The sequence below is a fragment of the Acanthochromis polyacanthus genome, chromosome 7 (assembly GCF_021347895.1).
Source record: "Acanthochromis polyacanthus isolate Apoly-LR-REF ecotype Palm Island chromosome 7, KAUST_Apoly_ChrSc, whole genome shotgun sequence".
Lineage (NCBI taxonomy): Eukaryota > Metazoa > Chordata > Actinopteri > Pomacentridae > Acanthochromis > Acanthochromis polyacanthus.
The window spans coordinates 14692849-14717539 of NC_067119.1; the positions used below are offsets into that span (position 1 = coordinate 14692849).

General features: G+C 39.6%; 4 protein-coding genes and 1 pseudogene across 9 annotated transcripts in view; 3 read left to right on the forward strand and 2 right to left on the reverse strand.

Moving 5' to 3' along the window:
* Positions 1-24691, forward strand: part of LOC110950842 (fatty acid-binding protein, liver-type-like) — a 27261-nt gene continuing 2570 nt past the window's right edge. The window contains exons 1-5 of one of the 5 annotated variants that reach the window (XR_007942859.1): positions 1-166; positions 334-506; positions 665-757; positions 837-1299; positions 14749-14870. Coding sequence is in view for 2 of the 5 variants with exons in the window: in XM_051950285.1 (XP_051806245.1) it covers positions 100-166; positions 334-432; positions 5544-5617; positions 5772-5864; positions 5945-5995 (384 nt within the window). In the remaining 3 variants the exon portion in view is untranslated. Of the gene's footprint in view, positions 167-333; positions 507-664; positions 758-836; positions 1300-5116; positions 5271-5444; positions 5618-5771; positions 5865-5944; positions 6038-6521; positions 6644-14748; positions 14871-24691 lie in introns of those variants that run through there. The other 4 variants (XR_007942858.1, XM_051950285.1, XR_007942860.1 and 1 more) reach the window with 4 other exon arrangements.
* Positions 7052-10464, reverse strand: LOC127534630 (histone-lysine N-methyltransferase Smyd1-like). The gene is made up of 4 exons (XM_051950277.1): positions 10249-10464; positions 9162-9338; positions 8729-8909; positions 7052-7208 (listed from the first exon to the last, which is right to left on the reverse strand). Exons 1-4 carry the CDS (start codon positions 10368-10370, stop codon positions 7098-7100), a joined length of 591 nt encoding a protein of 196 aa, XP_051806237.1. The 5' UTR covers positions 10371-10464; the 3' UTR covers positions 7052-7097.
* Positions 10635-24691, forward strand: part of avp (arginine vasopressin) — a 57381-nt gene continuing 43324 nt past the window's right edge. The window contains exons 1-2 of one of the 2 annotated variants that reach the window (XM_051950280.1): positions 10635-10720; positions 23202-23323. In XM_051950280.1, coding sequence (XP_051806240.1) covers positions 23204-23323 — 120 coding nt within the window. In that variant the 5' untranslated portion in view covers positions 10635-10720; positions 23202-23203. Of the gene's footprint in view, positions 10721-23026; positions 23113-23201; positions 23324-24691 lie in introns of those variants that run through there. The other variant, XM_051950279.1, reaches the window with a different exon arrangement.
* LOC110961493 (fatty acid-binding protein, liver-type-like) lies at positions 13456-14870 on the forward strand. Its single transcript, XM_051950281.1, has 4 exons — positions 13456-13620; positions 13796-13968; positions 14114-14206; positions 14286-14870. Exons 1-4 carry the CDS (start codon positions 13554-13556, stop codon positions 14334-14336), a joined length of 384 nt encoding a protein of 127 aa, XP_051806241.1. The 5' UTR covers positions 13456-13553; the 3' UTR covers positions 14337-14870.
* On the reverse strand, positions 15704-22856 carry LOC127534629 (histone-lysine N-methyltransferase SMYD1-like; annotated as a pseudogene).

Sequence of the window (24691 nt, forward strand, 5' to 3'; positions counted from 1 at the left end):
TAATTGAAGTCACCTGTGGTTAATGATTGAGCCCCTGCAGTTTGAGAGTATAAAAGCAGCTGAAAACCACTTTTAACTTTACCTTCACTGCCTGCCACCATGTCTTTCTCTGGAAAGTACCAGCTTGAGTCCAAGGAGAACTTTGAGCCTTTCATGAAGGCTGTTGGTAAGAATTGTGCTATTACTCGTACCACTCATATTTTTGATTGCACTTATTATTATTTTTTTAATAAAGCTGCATTTATAAAACTGCATAGATGAGACACAGCTTGAAGTTAAGACTGCTTTACTGAGCATGCTTTTGTTTTTTAACTTGCCTGCTTTCTGTTGTAGGTCTTCCTGATGAACTTATTCAGAAAGGAAAAGATGTCAAGAGCATCACTGAAATCGAGCAGAATGGCGACAACTTCAAAGTGACGATCACATCTGGAGGCCATGTAAGCACCAACAGCTTCACCATTGGAAAGGAGACTGAGGTGGACTCAATGACTGGAGAGAAAATCAAGGTGAGGCAGGATGTTAAACTGCTGATTCCAAATGCAGTGGTTATCTAAACTCTAAGAATAACAGCATATGGTTTCCAACACTTTTTTTTTTTTCCACATTGGAATTTGGACAAGAAGTTCTTGCTGTCTTTAACTTGAGCCTGTATTGTTTTCTAAAGACCGTGATTCGGCTGGAAGGCAACAAGTTGAAGACTTCATTGAAGGGAATTGAGTCTGTCACTGAATTGGTGGATGCGAACACAATGGTCACTGTGAGTATTCAAAACCCTTAACTTGATGTCCGTATTCCTCTTGAATGGCCTTTAAACTTGTATTTTCTTCTCCCTACAGACGATGACTCATGGGGACATTGTGTACAAGACTATAAGCAAACGTATGTGAGTGTCTGCACTTGGGATAATAGTCTTGAAATTTAGTTTTCTCTTGGCAAAATTGCCAAACTGAATAGTGGCAGAAAGCAATGTCACAAAATTGAATGTGTAGTGAGCTTGGTTTACTTTACCTTTGCTGGTAGAGTTTATCTAACTTGTTCAGATAATTTAATTACAAGTGGGACATTAAAGTCTGATTAGCAGCTGCACCAGATTTCACTTTAACAAATTCCTTTGAGCATGTGCTATTCTTGGACTGTCTGGTGTGACTACAAGTTTGATTCAAGCGCTAATGTGTGAACCCAGTAAGGGGGTGTTTGTCTGAAATCTACTGATGTGACCATGACCTCAACTGGCTACAAACTGAAGAGTCCAAGCTGACACTAGCCATTTGTATCAAAGGGTTGATCGTAAAACAGGAGGTGTTTTAGTTGGCACTACACCCCTGTACAGCTTACAGTAAAGACTAGGACGTTCATATATTGACTGCTGTAACAACTGAATTTCCCTTCCAAGATCAATAAAGTATTCCTGCTTTGCTGAAGTATCACTGTATGTCTGATTTCATGTGACCATTTAAGGAGTCTTGGTTGGGTAACAGGATTTCCAACTTTACCATCCTTTGGGTTCAAGTGTAACACTCTGACTACATTACCTGTTCTGGCACAATGTGTAAGCTCCAGACTGACTATATTTGGGTTAAATTGCACCTGTCTAAGCCTGCTGCATCTAATACCAAGTGCAACAAGCAGTAATGCAAAAGATACCATTTGTTTTTAAGATACAGAAATTCATAATGCAAGAGAGAAGTGCATGTTTTGTGAGACAATATTTTAATGAAAACAGTAACTACAAAATGCAAGTGATGCAGAAAATGTGACTAAATGTGTAGATTCTCACACAAACACTTAAAGCTGTTGGCAGTAAATAGAATGATTCTTCTCATTATTTCCTCCGGTGGAAGAGGTTCTTGATTCCCTCCTCCATAGATTTTGGTTCATGCATCATGGTCATCGGTTTGTTCTTCAGGGCTGCCTCTCACATACTGTGGTAAACATACTCGTTCTGTTTAAACGTCCTCAGTTCCATCTCTCTGCATTTGTATTGCCTGTGGAGAAGTCAGGACAGAAACATCAGTGCTTAAAATGTCCACTGTGGAGTTAGCTATGTTACACAATGAATAGAAAAAATTCCAAGTTTGTGAATCGACCACTTTAAAGCACAGCTTGAGATAACCTAATCTTAAATCAATAATCTACCAGGGATATTAAAACAATAAAAAAAATTGGAAGCTCACATTTTGCCAAAAGCTTTAAAACATCTTAGCAGGCCTGCAAGTAAACTTTGTAGACGGTAAGATTTTAAACCAGGGTAAAAAAAAATGTAATTTCACAAACACAGTTGGGGGGGGGGGGAAACACAGATACTGGTAACTTAAACTTTATTTGTATAGCACTTTTCATGCAGAACAACACAACATGCTTCACAAAAACTAAACACAAAGAAGACAATTACAATTTTTTTTTTAAAAAAAACCTCACACACCCACACAATATATCATCAGGACATGGCGAGGCACTGAAGCTAGAAGGACACTAGGTAGGGGTGGGGGGAGGGGGTATGGGGCCCAAGGGTTAATACCCCCATGGACAGAAACAGCTCCCCATGTGGGAGCCCCCCCCCCCCCCCCCCCCACCGGGAAAACACTGGAGAATTAAAACACTAGAACTGAAATAAATAAAATAAAATAAAAATACAAAAATAAGTTAAAATAAAGGTTAAAATATGTAAAACCTTAAAAGTTCAAAAATCAAGTAATAATAATAATAATAATAAAACGCATAAGAAGAAGGGTTAAGAATTATCAAGACAAGTTGAAAGCCTGGTTAAAAAGATGAGTCTTGAGCCTCTTTTTAAAAATATCAACAGTCTCTGCAGCCCTGAGGTTCTCCAGCAGACTGTTCCACAAACGGGGACCACAGTAACCGAGTGCCACCTCCCCGTGTTTTTTGATCTAACTTGTGGTATAGATAAAAGGCCCGCGCCAAAGACCTCAGGGCTCGAGAAGGTTGATATGGTAAAAGTAAGTCTGATAAATAAGAAGGCCCAAGACCATTAAAACATTTATAAACTAATAAAAGAAACTTAAAATTGATCCTGAAGCGCACGAGGAGCCAATGCAGCGATTTTAAAACTGGTGTAATATGCTCCCGCCCTCTGGTCCTCGTCAGCACTCGTGCGGCTGAATTTTGTAAGAATTGAAGATTCGATATACTTTTTTTGAGAAGACCAGAGAGCCGGGCATTACAGTAATCCAAATGACAAGATATAAAAGCATGCATCAGCACCTCTGTTCTCGCCTGAGAGAGAAACGGGCGGACACTGGCTATATTCTTAAGATGGTAAAAACCAATCTTTGTTATGTTTTAATATGTGGAATAAAAGAAAGCTCAGAGTCAAAGATTAAGCACAAATTTTTAACAGATTGTGATGGTTTAAAATGCTTTAGTTTTGGTAAAAGTTTCTCTCTCTGGCACTCAGGACCAATGACTAAAATCTCTGTTTTGCCCTGGTTGAGCTGTAGGAAATTCACTGCCATCCATGACTGAATGTCTGAAATACAGCTAAAATGGGCATCAATCGGTCCTGTGTCATCAGGAGACACGGCGATGTACAGTGTATCATCAGCATAGCTATGGAAGCTGATGCCGTGCCTCCTGATGACAACTTGTGCATACCTTATTACCATCCAGGAATTCAGATCAACACAATGATTCATTTATCTTTTGGCAAATTTACTTGCTGTCTTTTATGTCTATTTAAGAACTCTCCATGAACTCTTGCAGGGAATCTGACTTTCTAGCTGATAAATGGTCCACAATGGGTGCCAGCTGCTTGCTAACTGTGTCTATCTGCTCTTGTTTGATGGGTTGGTGACATTTATTAAGTTTTTGCAGTTGAGGATGAACCAATAACAGTAAATTCAAAAAAAGCTGAGGAAAGATGCCGATGTGGATGTCTTCAAATTGTCATTGTTAATTATTTTAATTGTTTCATAAAAGAATTACAGAATATAGACAATTTAAAAATTATTATTAATGAAAATCATTCATAGAATTTGAGCTGTATTTAAACTAAAGAACTGGTCCGGAAACATCTTAGCAAAACCAAATAACACTGTGTGATTATAAGGTGTTTACCTCCAGGTCTTTGGTGATGGGATGTGTTGGACCGTGGGTGACCATGAGGATGGCGTAGGCCTTACAGATCATACCTTGTCCGACCTCTATCTGCCCGGCCTGCCAGTGGGTCACTCCTGCTCGCATGGCAGCCATACCGAGAGCAGCGTTGTTTGAGTGGTACAGCTTCCTGTCAGAGGAAGGAGATTTATGTTTACTTCTTCTGTTTTTCACGTTAAAGACTTGGTATGTTATTCTGCAACCCTTATCAAAGTACTGCAGGTAAGCTTGAACCTCACTCATTGTGCTCCACATCCTCAGCAGGTAGATGTGAGTGTCCACCAAAACTGGCTCCGTCTTCTCAATGGCGTTTCTGCAGATTTTTACCACCTGTGGGGAAAATAAAACACAAATAAAGACTTGTGTTGGTAAAAACAAACAAAAAAATAATGTTTTTCTGATTTTTTTTTATTTGGTGATGTAATGCGTCACCTCGTGGTAGTCGCCTTTTAATCGAGCCTGGTCCATTTTCTCCAGCATTTGTAAGCAGTAATCTGTTGCCTCTTTTATCTGTTCCTCTGAAGGCTGAAAGATTGGAGAGATTATTAGGATATGTATTAACAAATTGACAAAGAAATGCACCCCGACATATATTCAGGATTGGGTTTATATGTAAGAGGAAAGGCTTGTTGAAAAAAGACGGAAAATGAATGAAAAGAAGGAACAGAAATTAATGTTGATGTTTGAGGGAAGAAAGGGCAATGAAGGAAGAGAAAAAACATGAAACATGACAGAAACTTTGTGTCCTGTCAGCAGCTGTTGCTGTACAATAATTGCAGTGTCATCATATGTTCGTGTGTATGACCTTTAAGACCTTGACACACAATTCTTGGCATCAAAATATTTGAAACCCTGTCTCCTTTCCTCTATTTCCACCTTCACTAGTGAAGGTTGCTTAACTTCAGTCTCGTCCCTCTGTTTTATCTCTCTGCCTGCCTTTATCTGCAGTGGTCAATGTGTGAGCTCTGCTGGATGAGATGGGCTGGAGTTGCCTTAATCGAAGTCACCTGTGGTTAATGATTGAGCCCCTGCAGTTTGAGAGTATAAAAGCAGCTGAAAACCACTTTTAACTTTACCGCCTGCCATCATGTCTTTCTCTGGAAAGTACCAGCTTGAGTCCCAGGAGAACTTTGAGCCTTTCATGAAGGCTATTGGTAAGAATTGTGCTTTTAAGGCTTTTACTTGTACTACTCATATTTTTGGTTCCACTTATTTATTTTTTTTTAATGAAGCTGCATTTTTAAACTGCATAGATGACACACAGCTTGAAGTTAAGACTGCTTTACTGAGCATGCTTTTGCTTTTAACTTGCCTGTTTTCTGTTGTAGGTCTTCCTGATGACCTTATCCAGAAAGGAAAAGACCTCAAGAGCATCTCTGAAATCGAGCAGGATGGCGACAACTTCAAAGTGACGGTCACAACTGGAGGCAAAGCAATCGTCAACACCTTCACCCTCGGACAGGAGACTGAGTTGGAGTCAATCACTGGAGAGAAAATCAAGGCGAGGCAGGATGTTAAACTGCTGATTCCAAATGCAGTGGTTATCTAAACTCTAAGAATAACAGCATATGGTTTCCAACACCTCTTTTCACATTGGAATTTGAACAAGCTGTTCCTGCTGTCTTTAACTTGAGCCTGTGTTGTGTTTTCTAAAGGCGGTGGTTCGGCGGGAAGGCAACAAGTTGAAGACTTCAATGAAGGGAATTGAGTCTGTCTCTGAATGGGTGGATGCGAACACAATCGTCAATGTGAGTATTCAAAATCCTTAACTTGATGTCCGTATTGTCTCTTGAATGGCCTTTAAACTTGTATTTTCTTTTCCCTACAGACGATGACTGCTGGGGACATCGTGTACAAGAGGATAAGCAAACGTATGTGAATGTCTGCAGTTGTGATAATAAAGTATTGGGGGGGAAAAAAGCAGCAACTGTCTTTTGTTTTCTCTTGGCAAAAATGCCAAACTGAACAGTGGCAGAAAGCAATGCTGATCAATGGCTGTTTAAAGGGTTTTGTAAGTTGCAAAAGCTGTCTTGCTAATAAATCTGCACCTGGCTTACTTCACAAAGACAAATACCAGTCACAAAATTTAATGTGCAGTGAGCTTGGTTTACTTCACCTTTGCTGGTAGTTTATTTAACTTGTTCAGATAATTTAATTACAAGTGGGACATTAAAGTCTGATTAGCAGCTGCACCAGATTTCACTTTAACAAACTCCTTTGAGCATGTGCTATTCTTGGACTGTCTGGTGTGACTACAAGTTTGATTCAAGCGCTAATGTGTGAACCCAGTAAGGGGGTGTTTGTCTGAAATCTACTGATGTGACCATTACCTCAACTGGCTACAAACTGAAGAGTCCAAGCTGACACTAGCCATTTGTATCAAAGGGTTGATCCTAAAACAAGAGGTCTTTTAGTTGGCACTACACCCCTGTACAGCTTACAGTAAAGACTAGGACGTTCATATATTGACTGCTGTAACAACTGAATTTCCCTTCCGAGATCAATAAAGTATTCCTGCTTTGCTGAAGTATCACTGTATGTCTCATTTCATGTGACCATTTAAGGAGTCTTGGTTGGGCAACAGGATTTCCAACTTTACCATCCTTTGGGTTCAAGTGTAACACTCTGACTACATTACCTGTTATGGCACAATGTGTAAGCTCCAGACTGACTATATTTGGGTTAAATTGCACCTGTCTAAGCCTGCCGCATCTAATACCAAGTGCAACAAGCAGTAATGCAAAAGATGCAATTTGTTTTTAAGATACAGAAATTCATAATGCAAGAGAGAAGTGCACGTTTTGTGAGAATATTTTAATGAAAACCGTAACTACAAAATGCAAGTGATACAGAAAATGTGACTAAATGTGTAGATTCTCACACAAACACTTAAAGCTGTTGGCAGTAAACAATAGAATGATTCTTCTCATTATTTCCTCCGGTGGAAGAGGTTCTTGATTCTCTCCTCCATAGATTTTGGTTCATGCATCATGGTCATCGGTTTGTTCTTCAAGGCCGCCTCTCATACTGTGGTAAACGTACTCGTTCTGTTTGAACATCCTCAGTTCCATCTCTGTCTGCATTCGCATTGCCTGTGGAGAAGTCAGGACAGAAACATCAGTGCTTACAATGTCCACTGTGGAGTTAGCTATGTTACACAATGAGTAGAAAAAATTCCAAGTTTGTGAATCGACCAGTTTAAAGTACAGCTTGAGGTAACCTAATCTTAAATCAATAATCTACCAGGGATATTAAAACAATAAAAAATTGGAAGCTCACAGGACAAAAAGTATAATCTGTTTTTCTGACCAAACCAACAAACGAAAAAGGGAAAAACGGCTCAATTTTCGTTTTTCCGTTTTCAACCAAAAACGAAAAAACTGTGTTTTTCTTTCTCAATTCAAAACCAAAAACGAAACCAACACAAGCAAATTACGGCCGAATTTCGTTTTTTGGATTTCAATTTTTCGTTTTTTCGTTTCAGGTCTCAAAAAGAAAAAACGGAAGCACGTGACCCCTGACCGTCACGGGTCAAATGGACTCCCTACCAAAATAAAAGCCTTACTAATAAATGGGTAATAAAAGATAGCGTTTTTATTTTTGCACAGTATTTATTATATACACTACTAGACTTGTGACAATGTTAGAAAATAATAATAATTATTATTATTAACAACAATACTACTTCTACTATAATAATAATAATAATAATAATTACAGGTCTGCTGCCTGGCCTGGATACATCTAATGCGCGGACGCGAGATCGTTTAATGTTCACCTTTTCGATAAGTGTGACATCAACCGGCACTCCGGTTGATGCTATGTCTGTTGATCATAAAATACGTGGGTCATTTGAACTTTGTGACATGTCAGCTGCATGCCCCTTTGCCTCTTTTACCTGTTCCTCTGAAGGCTGAAAGATTGGAGAGATTATTAGGATAAGAATTAACAAATTGACAAAGAAATGCACCCTGACATATATTCAGGATTGGGTTTATATGTTAGAGGCCAGGCTTTTTATTTGTATGCAACACAGGTTACTCTTGTTCAACTGCATAAAGGTGAAGGTCTGATTATTTTTTTTTATCTTAAAAAGGCCTTTGACCCGCTGGCAGGATTAGCAGGATAATAACAAACTGGATAATAACAAACAAGATGAATCATCATATAAAAGGCAGCTTTCTCTGTTATTAAGTTTATAATTTGACACCCAGTCCTGGCACATCATTACATATCTGGTCATTCTGACAGATGGCAATTGATTTTGATGCTACATTTTTTGCTGCTTATGTTTCCTGATATGCTAATTTTTAAACGTGATAGAATATAGCCTAATATGAAGAGCACAAATGTACTTTCTTGTGCTGTACGTGTTAAGATAACATTTTGTGTTATTCATCAAAGCATGTTAGATATGGGGAATTAAGCATAAATTATGTAACAGAACATAAATCGGATCAGATAAGAATTCCTAGTCAAATACTATAATGTATTTACAGCCTTGAAGTAACTGAATTAATGAAGTTAAATCTTTCTGTAGTTGCTTCTCAAAACAGGTGTGAAAGCACTGAAGGCAGAATATACTCGTGCATTATCTTTGCTGGCCCCGTACCAGCTGCTTGCTGGTACGGGGCCAGTAGTCCAGGAAGTTGTGGATGTCCACTTTGAACTCTTTCAGCTCGTCCTCCTGCATGTCAGTGATGTGGTCTTCCAGCTCCTCCAGCGTGGTTAGCTGCGTGTCCGACAACAAGCTGCCGTCCTTGTCTACTCGCCACATGATGCGAGCCACCAGTCTGACCACATCAACAGAACAAATAAGACATGTGACTTTTAGGGTCACAGAAAAATCAGATGCACATTACCTCCAGATTAAAGGAGTGTTGACACTAACTGCCGTGTGACATGACGGTTACTTAAGGTACTTTTTGTAGTGATTCAAGCATTCAAGCTTACTTGATTAAAGTCACCTTAAAACCATCAAAACTGCAACAAACAAGCAAAAAAGCACCACACCTACTGCCCCATTTTCTTTTCCTTCCACTTACCGGATGTTCTCATTTGGTACACTGCTATAAGCTTTGATGGCGCTGCATTCTTGCTTGTGTTCAGCCCAGCCAGCACGCTGGCAGGTACGATCACAATAATGAGCAAATTTGCACTGGCCGCATCGCTGGATTTTATCTTGTCTGCGGAAGCAGCTGTGGCAAATGCGTTCTGTTAGACTGCAGAAAAAGGAGGAAGAAGAAAAAGGAAAGATGTTAGGATAAATTACAGCACCTGCAAACTATTGAAACAAAAGCCTAGATTCACATTTGTGGACAAATGCACTGTTATAGTAACTTAATTTTCTCCTTTTTATGTTTATTTCCGCTAGTGTGAAGACAATATTCAGGACGGGCATGACAATTCATTCTTTCATGTTTAGCTCAGATGATTTCACAACAAAAATACCCAGCATTCACAGCCCTCATTGGCAAATTGAAGCAGTTCCAAAAATAGCAAGTAAGTGAACTTTAAGCGGAGATCATTTTGCCCCACTTCCTGATAACCTCTGTAAAGCTATAAAAATTGATCATTAGGGGATTATTACCTTGATGTTAAAGCACTTCTGAGATAAAGATTTGATTTAAATCTGACTCGTCATGTTGTAAAAACACACATTCTAAAACACTTACCTGACAATATGTCCCCAAATCAAGGCCATGATTGAAAAACAAAGAATTTCTGACTTTAAAGAGTGATACAACTGAAAATAATGCTTAAACTTGCCTGTTGCAACTGTGTTTTCCACATTTGATTCTTAGTTTGTCCATCAAACAGGCCACACAAACAATACTGAGAACAAATTGTGACAAATGGGTGACTTCTGATTCAGGTAAGATTACTGTCATTTAGAGTTGACTTGCTGAGTTTCCATTGGAGGCTCTCCATTCAGGCTATAAGAATACCACACCCAAGCTATCACACCACAGTGAGATCCAAGCATGTGGCCTTCCAAAGCAGAAACTTTTAAAATATAGTGAATACATCCTGAATGTGAAGGGAAAAATGATAGAAACACATCATTCAACAGCCCAAATATCCTCACGATGACTATATTTGAACACCCACCACTGAGCATCCCCACCGTACCTGTCAAACACAACTGCTGAAATGCTGGCCTCTGAGAAAATGACATCTCCAGCCCAGAACTCCTTGGTCGCCTTCAAACCCCTCCCCTTCCCAGGTGAGTCAAATACTGCCACGTTCTCCATGGTGAGCGCCCTGGTTCCTGAGAGTCTGGTGGATGGATGGTGAGTGAACAGCAGAGTGTTTCAGCAGGGTAGCTGAGGAACTCCTAGACTAATCTGTGCCCTCTGTTCTTCAATGACAACTGGACATTCCTCACCCAAGGTACTAAAATAGCCGTACACCTCTTGAACTGTACCAAGAGAGACAGAAAAGTGGGTTGACGGTGATTTGTCAAGTGGCTTTTGGGTTTTTGCGTCACTCTCAAAAGGCGCTGTGGAAGTATATAAGACATGTCAGTGGCACCATGTTCAATGCAGAACTGAGAACTCAGCAATCACCTTGGAGCATCTCAAACGACTACTTGAAGCATCAAGTGAGTGCATTTGCTTTGAGCATTTGTCTAGATTAGATTTTGTAGTCGGGCCTTACTAAATCTGTTTTTTGTCATTCTTTCACTTTGCAGAAATGACCAGAGCTGCTGTGCCCGTCTGCTTTCTTTTCCTTCTGTCTGTATGCTCAGCCTGTTACATCTCCAACTGTCCTATTGGTGGGAAGAGGTCCATCATAGATGCCCCGCTGCGGAAAGTAAGCTGTTTATCTCTTTTTTTTTAAAATCAAACATCACTTAAACAAGTTGAATTTTTTAAATTCATATCAAAATGGCAAATTTTTGTTGGAGATTTTTAAGTTACACTTCACAAATTTGCACTGAAGGGCTTCACAGTCGACCCCCTCTGACCTTCGACACTTGAGATGAGGAATCGCTCCTTTAGGATGAACTAATTTGCATCACGGCAGCTGAATATTAAAGATTTGAGTTATAAATGGAACTAAATTGGTATATAGTTTGAAGAATTGATAGAACTGATCTGCAAAGTCTTCAGTTTTGGTGTCATCCTAGATAAAGCCATAAATAATCATTTCTTTGCTCCTCCAGTGCATGTCCTGTGGCCCTGGAGACAGGGGCCGCTGCTTCGGCCCAGGTATCTGCTGTGGGGAGGGTTAGGGTTAGGGTTAACTACCTGCTGACTCCCTGCCAGGCAGGAGGACGACCCTGCGGATCTGAGGGAGGACGCTGTGCTGCTTCAGGACTCTGCTGTGATGCAGGTTAGAAAATCCTCACGTATATAAGAGCAGCGGTGCATCAAGTGTTTCCATCATTTACTTCAGTAAAAGGAATAGCAGCACTATGTCAGATTACTGCACTACACACTACATGCTGTCTCGTATCTGTTTTTCTGTGATAAGGTTTGATTTAGCTAAATAGGACAGATCACTGCTTCTGTGGTGTGAGAAAGTTGTTTTTGATAGATTTTCATGCTGTTTTACCAAAACCACCAGAATTAGAAGGTTGACTCTTCTAAGAGCTGCATATATCTTCAAATTCTGAGTGCAGTTTAGCACAACATGACTTCACATTAATAGGTCTGCTTCAGTCATGGAGCGTTTGCTCTCTGGTTCATGGTCATAAATCCTGATAACAGCCTGTTAAGCCGCATTTCGTAATAACGGTGCATTTTGTAATAAACGTCCAAAATGTAATAACTTTGTCATGTCACTTCGTAATAAAGCCGCATTTTGTAATAAACTGCCGCATTTTGTAATAAACTGACCCAACGCATTTTGTAAAAAATTTTGCCGCATTAAGTAATAAGTTATTACATTTTGAGAAAATTATTACAAAATGCACTTGCAATCTTTTGATCTTCTGGAAAAAGTAATAACATGGTGCATTATGTAATAAGGTATTATTATTGTACGTTAAACAATAAACTAATAGATGAGTGACCTTTATTGATTTGTATGTATGTTTTCTTGTAGTTATTTGGCCTAATAAAGCTGTGTATGGCAGAATACTCCAAAGATAATATATTTTCCTTAATATTTTTTCTAAGTCACTGATTTGCTATTTCTTTCAAAAATATGTAGCCTGTATTTTTAATGTTTTATAATATTTTCTTTAACTATTTACTTTAATATTTCAGACGTTTTTCTGACGTAACCTTCTATTTTTACTTCTTGGTACTACTACTAATAATAATTATTATTATTATTATTATTTTTACTTGAGTACATTCAAAAATATTTATAAATATCTGACTTTTCTACCCATCTTTGTGCAAAGTCAATGCACTACTTGTACACTGAACAGAATTAAAGCGCAGCCGTCTACGCACAGCTGAAACCAAAGCCTGGGATGGCAAACCAAGCTCACTGCACAACAGCGCTTAAGTTCAGTTAACTCATGCTTTTGGTGCCTTTTACGTGATAAGTTTTAGCATTATGGATCGAAAAGAACTTTTGTTTGTAGCGCCTGTAAACGCGCTGCTCTAAGACGCATCCATATGCATCTCTCTCTCTCTCTCCCGCTCTCTCTCTCCACCCCTCTCCCTCTTTCTCTCTTTCCCTCTCTCTCTCACTCTTTCTCTGTCTCTCTCTCTCTGAGGTCAACATCATGCGAGGTATGATAAAGCTGTGTAACATATATTGTCTGTCAAATTGTAAACGTAACAACATAGATTTTTTTTTGTTGATCCTAAGGATATGCAAACTTTTTGTCCCTGATAATAAATTATATGAATGAATTGTCATATGCAGGAGGTAATCACTGCATGAAAAGACGAGAGAAGCACTCGGAGAGCGCAGACGTCCGCCATGCCGTTTGTCTGTCGGTCTGTCCGTCTGCGTGTGTGTGTCTGTTTGTCTGTTAACGGCATAACTCAAAAAGTCATGAACAGATTTTCACCAAAACTTTTACAGGATGTCCGGAAGAGCAAAAGTAACAATCGATTAGATTTTGGAGGTGATCCGGATCACCGTCTGGATCCAGGATTTTTTTTTGAAGGACTCTGTACCATTGAGAGATGGCCACCAGGTGGCTGCCATGGCCGCTAGGTGGCAGAGAAAGAGTGAGAGAGAGAGGGAGAGAGAGAGAGAGAAAGAGTGAGAGAGAGAGACAGAGAAAGAGTGAGAGAGAGAGACAGAGAAAGAGTGAGAGAGAGAGAGACAGAGAAAGAGTGAGAGAGGGAGGGAGAGAGAGAGACAGAGAAAGAGTGAGAGAGGGAGGGAGAGAGAGACAGACAAAGAAGAAGAGAGAGAAAGAGGGAGAGGGGCAGATTAATGTGGTTAATGATTGAGCCCCTGCAGTTTGAGAGTATAAAAGCAGATGAAAACCACTTTGAACTTTTCCTTCACTGCCTGCCACCATGTCTTTCTCTGGAAAGTACCAGGTTGAGTCCAAGGAGAACTTTGAGCCTTTCATGAAGGCTATTGGTAAGAATTGTGCTTTTAAAGCTTTTACTTGTACTACTCATGTTTTTGATTGCACTTATTTATTTATTTTTAATGAAGCTGCATTTTTAAACTGCATAGATGACGCACAGCTTGAAGTTAAGACTGCTTTACTGAGCATGCTTTTGTTTTTTAACTTGTCTGCTTTCTGTCGTAGGTTTTCCTGATGAACTTATTCAGAAAGGAAAAGACGTCAAGAGCATCACTGAAATCGAGCAGAATGGCGACAACTTCAAAGTGACGATCACAACTGGAGGCAAAGCAATCATCAACACCTTCACCCTCGGACAGGAGACTGAGTTGGAGTCAGTCACTGGAGAGAAAATCAAGGTGAGGCAGGATGTTAAACTGCTGATTCCAAATGCAGTGGTTATCTAAACTCTAAGAATAACAGCATATGGTTCCTTTTTTCACATTGGAATTTGGACAAGATGTTCTTGCTGTCTTTAACTTGAGCCTGTATTGTTTTCTAAAGACCGTGGTTCGGCGGGAAGGCAACAAGTTGAAGACTTCAATGAAGGGAATTGAGTCTGTCACTGAATGGGTGGATGCGAACACAATCGTCAATGCGAGTATTCAAAACCCTTAACTTGATGTCCGTATTCCTCTTGAATGGCCTTTAAACTTGTATTTTCTTCTCCCTACAGACGATGACTCATGGGGACATCGTGTACAAGAGGATAAGCAAACGTATGTGAGTGTCTGCACTTGGGATAATAGTCTTGAAATTTAGTTTTCTCTTGGCAAAATTGCCAAACTGAATAGTGGCAGAAAGCAATGTCACAAAATTGAATGTGTAGTGAGCTTGGTTTACTTTACCTTTGCTGGTAGAGTTTATCTAACTTGTTCAGATAATTTAATTACAAGTGGGACATTAAAGTCTGATTAGCAGCTGCACCAGATTTCACTTTAACAAATTCCTTTGAGCATGTGCTATTCTTGGACTGTCTGGTGTGACTACAAGTTTGATTCAAGCGCTAATGTGTGAACCCAGTAAGGGGGTGTTTGTCTGAAATCTACTGATGTGACCATTACCTCAACTGGCTACAAACTGAAGAGTCCAAGCTGACACTAGCCATTTGTATCAAAGGGTTGATCCTAAAACAAGAGGTCTTTTAGTTGGCACTACACCCCTGTACAGCTTACAGTAAAGACTAGGACGTTCATATATTGACTGCTGTAACAACTGAATTTCCCTTCCGAGATCAATAAAGTATTCCTGCTTTGCTGAAGTATCACTGTATGTCTGATTTCATGTGACCATTTAAGGAGTCTTGGTTGGGTAACAGGATTTCCAACTTTACCATCCTTTGGGTTCAAGTGTAATACTTCGAATGCATTACCTATTCTGGCACAATGTGTAAGCTCCAGACTGATATTTGGGTTAAACTGCACCTGTCTAAGCCTGCTGCATCTAATTAACCTTGCCAGCAAGTTGATTTCTCGCGATATTTGTGAGTTCACAAATCTCTCAAGAAACCATCTTGCTCTGCTCCCGCATTCACTGTTCGTACAGAGCCAAGATGGCACGGGCCAATCACGCAGCAGTATTCGTGTGTGGGGCGGGATATCCGGGTGTGAAGACGACACCAAGCGCCAGTAGATCAAAACAAACATGGCAACGGAGGACAACGATCGTGTAGATGCTGCTATTAAGTCAGTTTTAGCTGAATCTCCTATCGCTTCTTTGAAGGAAGAACGAGAGGCGCTTTGCGCATTTCTGGATGGTAAAGATTTGTGTGTTTTTTTACCTACGGGTTTTGGTAAGAGTTTAATCTACCAATTGGCTCCGCTCGTTGTGAAGATCCCGCGATTGGCTAAAAACAAACCTGTCAGAGGCGGGACATAGTGTTGCATTGTCCAATCCGTGCCTCTTTCCTCCGAACGGATTTACATGGAGCGGTCCCAGATTGATATTGTGGAGTACTATCAAGTACTACACAATTATTAATCTGGCTATTGCCAGGTTAGCATCTAATACCAAGTGCAACAAGCAGTAATGCAAACAGATACCATTTGTTTTTAAGATACAGAAATTCATAATGCAAGAGAGAAGTACACGTTTTGCGAGACAATATTTTAATGAAAACAGTAACTACAAAATGCAAGTGATACAGAAAATGTGACTAAATGTGTAGATTCTCACACAAACACTTAAAGCTGTTGGCAGTAAACAATAGGATGATTCTTCTCATGATTATTTCCTCCGGTGGAAGAGGTTCTTGATTCCTCCTCCATAGATTTTGGTTCATGCATCATGGTCATCGGTTTGTTCTTCAGGGCTGCCTCTCTCATACTGTGGTAACGTACTCGTTCTGTTTAAACATCCTCAGTTCCATCTCTGTCTGCATTCGCATCGCCTGTGGAGAAATCAGGACAGAAACATCAGTGCTTACAATGTCCACTGTGGAGTTAGCTACGTTACACAATGAGTAGAAAAAATTCCAAGTTTGTGAATCGACCACTTAAAGTACAGCTTGAGATAACCTAATCTTAAATCAATAATCTACCACGGATATTAAAACAATAAAAAATTGGAAGCTCACATTTTGCCAAAAGCTTTAAAACATCTTAGCAGGCCTGCAAGTAAACTTTGTATGTAGACGGTAGATTTTAAACTTGGGTCAAAAAATGTAAATACATTAATTCACAAACACAAACCTTATTACCATCCAGGAATTCAGATCAACACAATGATTCATTTATCTTTTGGCAAATTTACTTGCTGTCTTTTATGTCTATTTCAGAACTCTCCATGAACTCTTGCAGGGAATCTGACTTTCTAGCTGATAAATGGTCCACAATGGGTGCCAGCTGCTTGCTAACTGTGTATATCTGCTCTTGTTTGATGGGTTGGTGACATTTATTAATTTTTTGCAGTTGAGGATGAACCAATAACAGTAAATTCAAAAAAAGCTGAGGAAAGACGCTGATGTAGATGTCTTCAAATTGTCATTTTTAATTATTTTAATTGTTTCATAAAAGAATTACAGAATATAGACAATTTAAAAATTATTATTAATGAAAATCATTCATAGAATTTGAGCTGTATTTAAACTAAAGAACTGGTCCGGAAACATCTTAGCAAAACCAAATAAGACTGTGTGATTATAAGGTGTTTACCTCCAGGTCTTTGGTGATGGGATGTGTTGGACCGTGGGTGACCATGAGGATGGCGTAGGCCTTACAGATCATACCGTGTCCGACCTCTATCTGCCCGGCCTGCCAGTGGGTCACTCCTGCTCGCATGGCAGCCATACCGAGAGCAGCGTTGTTTGAGTGGTACAGCTTCCTGTCATAGGGAGGAGATTTATGTTTACTTATTCTGTCTTTCACATTAAAGACTTGGTATGTTATCATTGTATGATGTGTCTATAAGATGGATGTAGCTATTGTTTTTGAAAGCTTTACATTTAAAATCTTGATCTGCTGGATCACACTAGGAACCTGTGAACACTATACATGCCTATACAGTAGCAAGTGGGAAATCACAATGTAACTGTATCCTGCTTTATTGTCTATTTTACTCTAAATGAGAACATAATACACAAAATAAACATGTTTTATGAAAGGAAATGTAAAACTGTCCAATTGAGACCATTAATTCATTAGAAGAGTGTTTACTGAGGTAACAAATCAAGTGAGAAGTAGGGTCATTTTCTCAGACATCTGTAGGAGTTGCAGTTTTTTGTAACCACAAGAGTTGCCATCTGCTGGCCATTGAAAAAAATGCAGGTTTAAGTAACTTCCCCATGGGTTTGCACTTTTAAACACAGAAGCTACATGCACCTTAAAATAATACAGTCTGTGTGTTAAAAACATGAACTGCTCAGTCTCTTCACACTCACATGTATCCGTCCACCATTTTGCGGGCATATTCTGCAGCCTCATCAAAGTACTGCAGGTAAGCTTGAACCTCACTCATTGTGCTCCACATCCTCAGCAGGTAGATGTGAGTGTCCGCCAAAACTGGCTCCGTCTTCTCAATGGCGGTTTCTGCAGATTTTTACCACCTGTGGGGAAAATAAAACAAAGAAAGACTTGTCGGTAAAAAAACAAACAAAAAATAACGCTTTCCTGTTTTATATTTGGTGATGTAATGCCGTCACCCTCGTGGTAGTCGCCTTTTAATCGAGCCTGGTCCATCTTCTCCAGCATTTGAAAGCAGTAATCCGTTGCCTCTTTTACCTGTTCCTCTGAAGGCTGAAAGATTGGAGAGATTATTAGGATAAGTATTAACAAATTGACAAAGAAATGCACCCTGACATACATTCAGAATTGGGTTTATATGTTAGAGGCCAGGCTTTTCCTTTGTATGCAACACAGGTTACTCTTGTTTCAACTGCATAAAGGTGAAGGTCTGATTATTTTTTTTTTTTATCTTAAAAAGGCCTTTGACCCGCTGGCAGGATTAGCAGGATAATAACAAACTAGATAATAACAAACAAGATGAATCATCATATAAAAGCAGCTTTCTCTGTTATTAAGTTTATGATTTGACACCCAGCCCTGGCACATCATTACATATGTGGTCATTCTGACAGATGGCAATTGATTTGATGCTACAATTTTTTGCTGCTTATGTTTCCTGATATGCTAATTTTTTAAAACGTGATGGAATATAGCCTAATATGAAGAGCACAAATGAACTTTCTTGTGCTGTACCTGTTAAGATAACACTTGCTATGATGTGTTGTTCATCAAAGCATGTTTGATATGGGGAATTAAGCATAAATTAACAGAACATAAATCGGATCAGATAAGAAGTTCCTAGTCAAATACTATAATGTATTTACAGCCTTGAAGTAACTGAATAAATGAAGTTAAATCTTTCTGTAGTTGCTTCTCAAAAACAGATGTGAAAGCACTGAAGGCAGAATATACTCGTACATTATCTTTGCTTACAAATAGTCTTCGTGGCCCCTGCTTCTCTTGTTTCCTACTCGGTCCCTTCATCACTCATCCGTCACCACTAAATAAAGAGACACAAACCATTTAGACTCCGTCTCCACTTCGCATTCCCCCCAACTTATGTCAATCTTTGAATCCGCAAGTTTCTTTGCAGGTGCTCGCCATGTGCAGATCGAAAGACAGTATTGGCGTTTTTCCAGCAGCCGTTGTCGTTCCTTCCGACAGATTATCGTAGTCCACCGTAGGACACCGTTCCCAGCGTCCATCTCCTTCTGCGATCTTACCTAAAGAACGCAGCTCAATCCTGGGGAAGGATTGGGTGCAAAGCAGATAGACAGGGAAACACATGAGTACATTTGTTCATTTACAGCTTGACACGTGATGTTGAAACACTGTCCAGTGTGATGCTTTCAGTCCAGTTGGAGATGGAAGGCGTGAGATATTATGTGAAAACAGATTATGTCACACATTTATTCACAAAATTAAATTGGGTAATTTTGATGAATGGACCCAATTCTCAATATATTTGCATGGAAAATGTTGTTTTTCATGTTTTTAGCCTGGTTACATGGTGTTAGAGATGAACTTAAAACTACTAATACACTCTCACACAGCAACAACTGACAAACACAAAAGTGACAAACCAGCGAGTAAAACTTTGTGTGGACAAAAACAGTTAAATGGTTCATATGTGGGGTCGAAAAATGGGCTTTTTCAACTGAAGAAATATGCAGAGAAAACTCCACACGCAGTGTTTTGCTACACTAATAGGATAAATAAGTGTTAGGGCATTCAAGTAGCATGGTGTCATATGGATGTGAAAACCGAGTCGCATCAGTGCACACTACAGGACACTCCTCACAAAGCTTCTATTTTCTACAGTGGATGGAGGGGTTATGTGCAATGACTGATTTATTAAGAGTTTAATGCCATAGTCTCAGTGGTGCTCCAATAAAATAACACTTAAAAATGCTTAGGCTGAGGTAACGCACCTCCGTTGAGAATGAAACAAAGTATTCACAGCCGATTGACTGAAAGACAACAGGAAGCAGTTTTACACCTGACCTGACAAACACACCTTCACTCACATCACAGACAACACACAATGCACACACAAACTGGGTATTTTTAACTTATAAACAAGTAAGAGTCATTTCCAGCTGTATGTATGTCGAACTACCTTTCTTTTTTTTTTTTTAAACTTACTTGCCGTGGTTGAGGATTACTGTGCAGTTGGGCCAGCAGTCCGTGGTTTCACACAAGGCACAGATTTGGAAAAAAGACCAAACTCCCACCGCCTGGAGGCCCCTCTGGTCGCTCACAGTGAAGCCGTTGCAGTTGATCTGGGAGATAAAGTGTGACATTTGATGTGACACCGAGTTGTTCAATTTCATGTCAAACAATCACAGACATGATGGTTGTGGTATCCTTTTTCCAAGTGGCCTTCTAAGTTAGGGTATGGGAATGTTAAATTCCTAAGTTTACACAGAGCTCTTTAAAATGAGATTGTTGTTTTATTGCTATTGCTTGTCCAGACAACGAGGCACCGGTAACAATATATCCCATCACCTGCTTGGTTTAGGTGAATTTCCCACCTTAAAAGCTAGGAGAAACAGTTGTTCTGCAGAGTGATTCTATTGGGCCTTAAATCCTAAAACAGGTATGCCATGGTGTCTATGATGCCGTCTTTGTTTTAATAAACTTTTTATATATAAACAAGACGGTGTCTGCGAAGAATTTTTTCACCATCTTCACATCATCGCAACATAAGAAGATATCAATTTAAAACACAAGGATCTGCTTTTCAGGTATATTGTCTTGTTTTAAGCTCTTCAGTTTTTGACACAAAGGACACAAAAGAAAATAAGTTAATGAGAACAATGACCTCCCAGGTACAAGTAAGTCCTAATTTAGTGATTTCCAGCTCTGAGGTTTCAAAATTTAGTAGGTTGGACCCCTTCTAGCAGGTCACAAAATAAACAGAGATTTTGAAATTAAAATTATGACATTCAATAGGATGTCACATACTGGATATTTTTACCCCATCAGACTCAAACAAGGACAGTATGAAAAGGTAATAACTGCGGGTGACATTTAACCCATTCAAATAAAGTAATAAAGAGGCCCAAACGGATGTTCCAGACAGTATTTTGTGCCTTAATTTGATCAAAGACAGCAGTACTAGCTAAAATCCAGCTCTGGCTGGTTAATAAAAGGTTAACTTGGACATTCCTTGTTGACTTACATACTACCACTAGGAGTACTTTGTATTTACCAGGCGCTTTCCAAGCACTGATCAATATATGACCTCTCCAGCTATTTGTACTTGTTTGCAGGCCAGATGTGAATATTTAACAGTGTGTCAGCTTTAAATTAAGTATTCAAATATTAATTTATACGGCTTGTTGAAAAGGATGATTTTTCAAATTTGTGTTGTCTTTTTTGTGAAGGAGGTCCAAATTTATTCAGGACAAAACTGCCCTTGTTTTGAAACCCAAATGACAAATATATGATGTACATATTTGGACGCACCACTCCAAACACATGTGAGATGTCGTCGATTGTGTGCTGCTTGCTGGTACGGGGCCAGTAGTCCAGAAGTTGTGGATGTCCACTTTGAACTCTTTCAGCTCGTCCTCCTGCATGTCAGTGATGTGGTCTTCCAGCTCCTCCAAGCGTGGTCAGCTGCGTGTCCGACAACAAGCTGCCGTCCTTGTCTACTCGCCACTGATGCGAGCCACCAGTCTGACCACATCAACAGAACAAATAAGACATGTGACTTTTAGGGTCACAGAAAAATCAGAATGTACATTACCTCCAGATTAAAGGAGTGTTGACACTAACTGCCGTGTGACATGACGGTTACTTAAGGTACTTTTTGTAGTGATTCAAGCATTCAAGCTTACTTGATTAAAGTCACCTTTAAAACCATCAAAACTGCAACAAACAAGCAAAAAAGCACCACACCTACTGCCCATTTTCTTTTCCTTCCACTTACCGGATGTTCTCATTTGGTACACTGCCATAAGCTTTGATGGCGCTGCATTCTTGCTTGTGTTCAGCCCAGCCAGCACGCTGGCAGGTACGGTCACAATAATGAGCAAATTTGCACTGGCCGCACCTCTGGAGTTTATCTTGTCTGCGGAAGCAGCTTGTGGCAAATGCGTTCTGTTAGAACTGCAGAAAAAGGAGGAAGAAGAAAAAGGAAAGATGTTAGGATAAATTACAGCACCTGCAAACTATTGAAACAAAAGCCTAATTCACATTTGTGGACAAATGCACTGTTATAGTAACTTAATTTTCTCCTTTTTATGTTTATTTCCGCTAGTGTGAAGACAATATTCAGGACGGGCCATGACAATTCATTCTTTCATGTTTAGCTCAGATGATTTCACAACAAAAATACCCAGCATTCACAGCCCTCATTGGCAAATTGAAGCAGTTCCAAAAATAGCAAGTAAGTGAACTTTAAGGGAGATCATTTTGCCCCACTTCCTGATAACCTCTGTAAAGCTATAAAATTGATCATTAGGGGATTATTACCTTGATGTTAAAGCCACTTCTGAGATAAAGATTTGATTTAAATCTGACTCGTCATGTTGTAAAAACACACATTCTAAAACACTTACCTGACAATATGTCCCCAAATCAAGGCCATGATTGAAAAACAAAGAATTTCTGACTTTAAAAGAGTGATTACAACTGAAAATAATGCTTAAACTGCCTGTTGCAACTGTGTTTTCCACATTTTGATTCTTAGTTTGTCCATCCAAACAGGCCACACAAACAATACTGAGAACAAATTGTGACAAATGGGTGACTTCTGATTCAGGTAAGATTACTGTCATTTAGAGTTGACTTGCTGAGTTTCCATTGGAGGCTCTCCATTCAGGCTATAAGAATACCACACCCAAGCTATCACACCACAGTGAGATCCAAGCATGTGGCCTTCCAAAGCAGAAACTTTTAAAAATATAGTGAATACATCCTGAATGTGAAGGGAAAAATGGATAGAAACACATCATTCAACAGCCCAAATATCCTCACGATGACTATATTTGAACACCCACCACTGAGCATCCCCACCGTACCTGTCAAACACAACTGCTGAAATGCTGGCCTCTGAGAAAATGACATCTCCAGCCCAGAACTCCTTGGTCGCCTTCAAACCCCTCCCCTTCCCAGGTGAGTCAAATACTGCCACGTTCTCCATGGTGAGCGCCCTGGTTCCTGAGAGTCTGGTGGATGGATGGTGAGTGAACAGCAGAGTGTTTCAGCAGGGTAGCTGAGGAACTCCTAGACTAATCTGTGCCCTCTGTTCTTCAATGACAACTGGACATTCCTCACCCAAGGTACTAAAATAGCCGTACACCTCTTGAACTGTACCAAGAGAGACAGAAAAGTGGGTTGACGGTGATTTGTCAAGTGGCTTTTGGGTTTTTGCGTCACTCTCAAAAGGCGCTGTGGAAGTATATAAGACATGTCAGTGGCACCATGTTCAATGCAGAACTGAGAACTCAGCAATCACCTTGGAGCATCTCAAACGACTACTTGAAGCATCAAGTGAGTGCATTTGCTTTGAGCATTTGTCTAGATTAGATTTTGTAGTCGGGCCTTACTAATCTGTTTTTTGTCATTCTTTCACTTTGCAGAAATGACCAGAGCTGCTGTGCCCGTCTGCTTTCTTTTCCTTCTGTCTGTATGCTCAGCCTGTTACATCTCCAACTGTCCTATTGGTGGGAAGAGGTCCATCATAGATGCCCCGCTGCGGAAAGTAAGCTGTTTATCTCTTTTTTTTTAAAATCAAACATCACTTAAACAAGTTGAATTTTTTAAATTCATATCAAAATGGCAAATTTTTGTTGGAGATTTTTAAGTTACACTTCACAAATTTGCACTGAAGGGCTTCACAGTCGACCCCCTCTGACCTTCGACACTTGAGATGAGGAATCGCTCCTTTAGGATGAACTAATTTGCATCACGGCAGCTGAATATTAAAGATTTGAGTTATAAATGGAACTAAATTGGTATATAGTTTGAAGAATTGATAGAACTGATCTGCAAAGTCTTCAGTTTTGGTGTCATCCTAGATAAAGCCATAAATAATCATTTCTTTGCTCCTCCAGTGCATGTCCTGTGGCCCTGGAGACAGGGGCCGCTGCTTCGGCCCAGGTATCTGCTGTGGGGAGGGTTAGGGTTAGGGTTAACTACCTGCTGACTCCCTGCCAGGCAGGAGGACGACCCTGCGGATCTGAGGGAGGACGCTGTGCTGCTTCAGGACTCTGCTGTGATGCAGGTTAGAAAATCCTCACGTATATAAGAGCAGCGGTGCATCAAGTGTTTCCATCATTTACTTCAGTAAAAGGAATAGCAGCACTATGTCAGATTACTGCACTACACACTACATGCTGTCTCGTATCTGTTTTTCTGTGATAAGGTTTGATTTAGCTAAATAGGACAGATCACTGCTTCTGTGGTGTGAGAAAGTTGTTTTTGATAGATTTTCATGCTGTTTTACCAAAACCCACCAGAATTAGAAGGTTGACTCTTCTAAGAGCTGCATATATCTTCAAATTCTGAGTGCAGTTTAGCACAACATGACTTCACATTAATAGGTCTGCTTCAGTCATGGAGCGTTTGCTCTCTGGTTCATGGTCATAAATCCTGATAACAGCCTGTTAAGCCGCATTTCGTAATAACGGTGCATTTTGTAATAAACGTCCAAAATGTAATAACTTTGTCATGTCACTTCGTAATAAAGCCGCATTTTGTAATAAACTGCCGCATTTTGTAATAAACTGACCCAACGCATTTTGTAAAAAATTTTGCCGCATTAAGTAATAAGTTATTACATTTTGAGAAAATTATTACAAAATGCACTTGCAATCTTTTGATCTTCTGGAAAAGTAATAACATGGTGCATTATGTAATAAGGTATTATTATTGTACGTTAAACAATAAACTAATAGATGAGTGACCTTTATTGATTTGTATGTATGTTTTCTTGTAGTTATTTGGCCTAATAAAGCTGTGTATGGCAGAATACTCCAAAGATAATATATTTTCCTTAATATTTTTTCTAAGTCACTGATTTGCTATTTCTTTCAAAAATATGTAGCCTGTATTTTTAATGTTTTATAAT

Bases quoted from the DNA above. Each gene is read 5' to 3' on its own strand.
- LOC127534630 (XM_051950277.1), bottom strand. From the start codon at position 10,370: ATGGAGAACGTGGCAGTATTTGACTCACCTGGGAAGGGGAGGGGTTTG. The intron at 8,910-9,161 runs GTAAGTGGAAGG...TGATGTGGTCAG, and splicing joins GTACCAAATGAGAACATCCG to ACTGGTGGCTCGCATCATGT. The intron at 7,209-8,728 runs GTACGGGGCCAG...ACTTCTCCACAG, and splicing joins CCCGTACCAGCAAGCAGCTG to GCAATGCGAATGCAGACAGA.
- LOC110961493 (XM_051950281.1), top strand. From the start codon at position 13,554: ATGTCTTTCTCTGGAAAGTACCAGGTTGAGTCCAAGGAGAACTTTGAG. The intron at 13,621-13,795 runs GTAAGAATTGTG...TTTCTGTCGTAG, and splicing joins GCCTTTCATGAAGGCTATTG to GTTTTCCTGATGAACTTATT. The intron at 14,207-14,285 runs GCGAGTATTCAA...TTCTCCCTACAG, and splicing joins ATGCGAACACAATCGTCAAT to ACGATGACTCATGGGGACAT.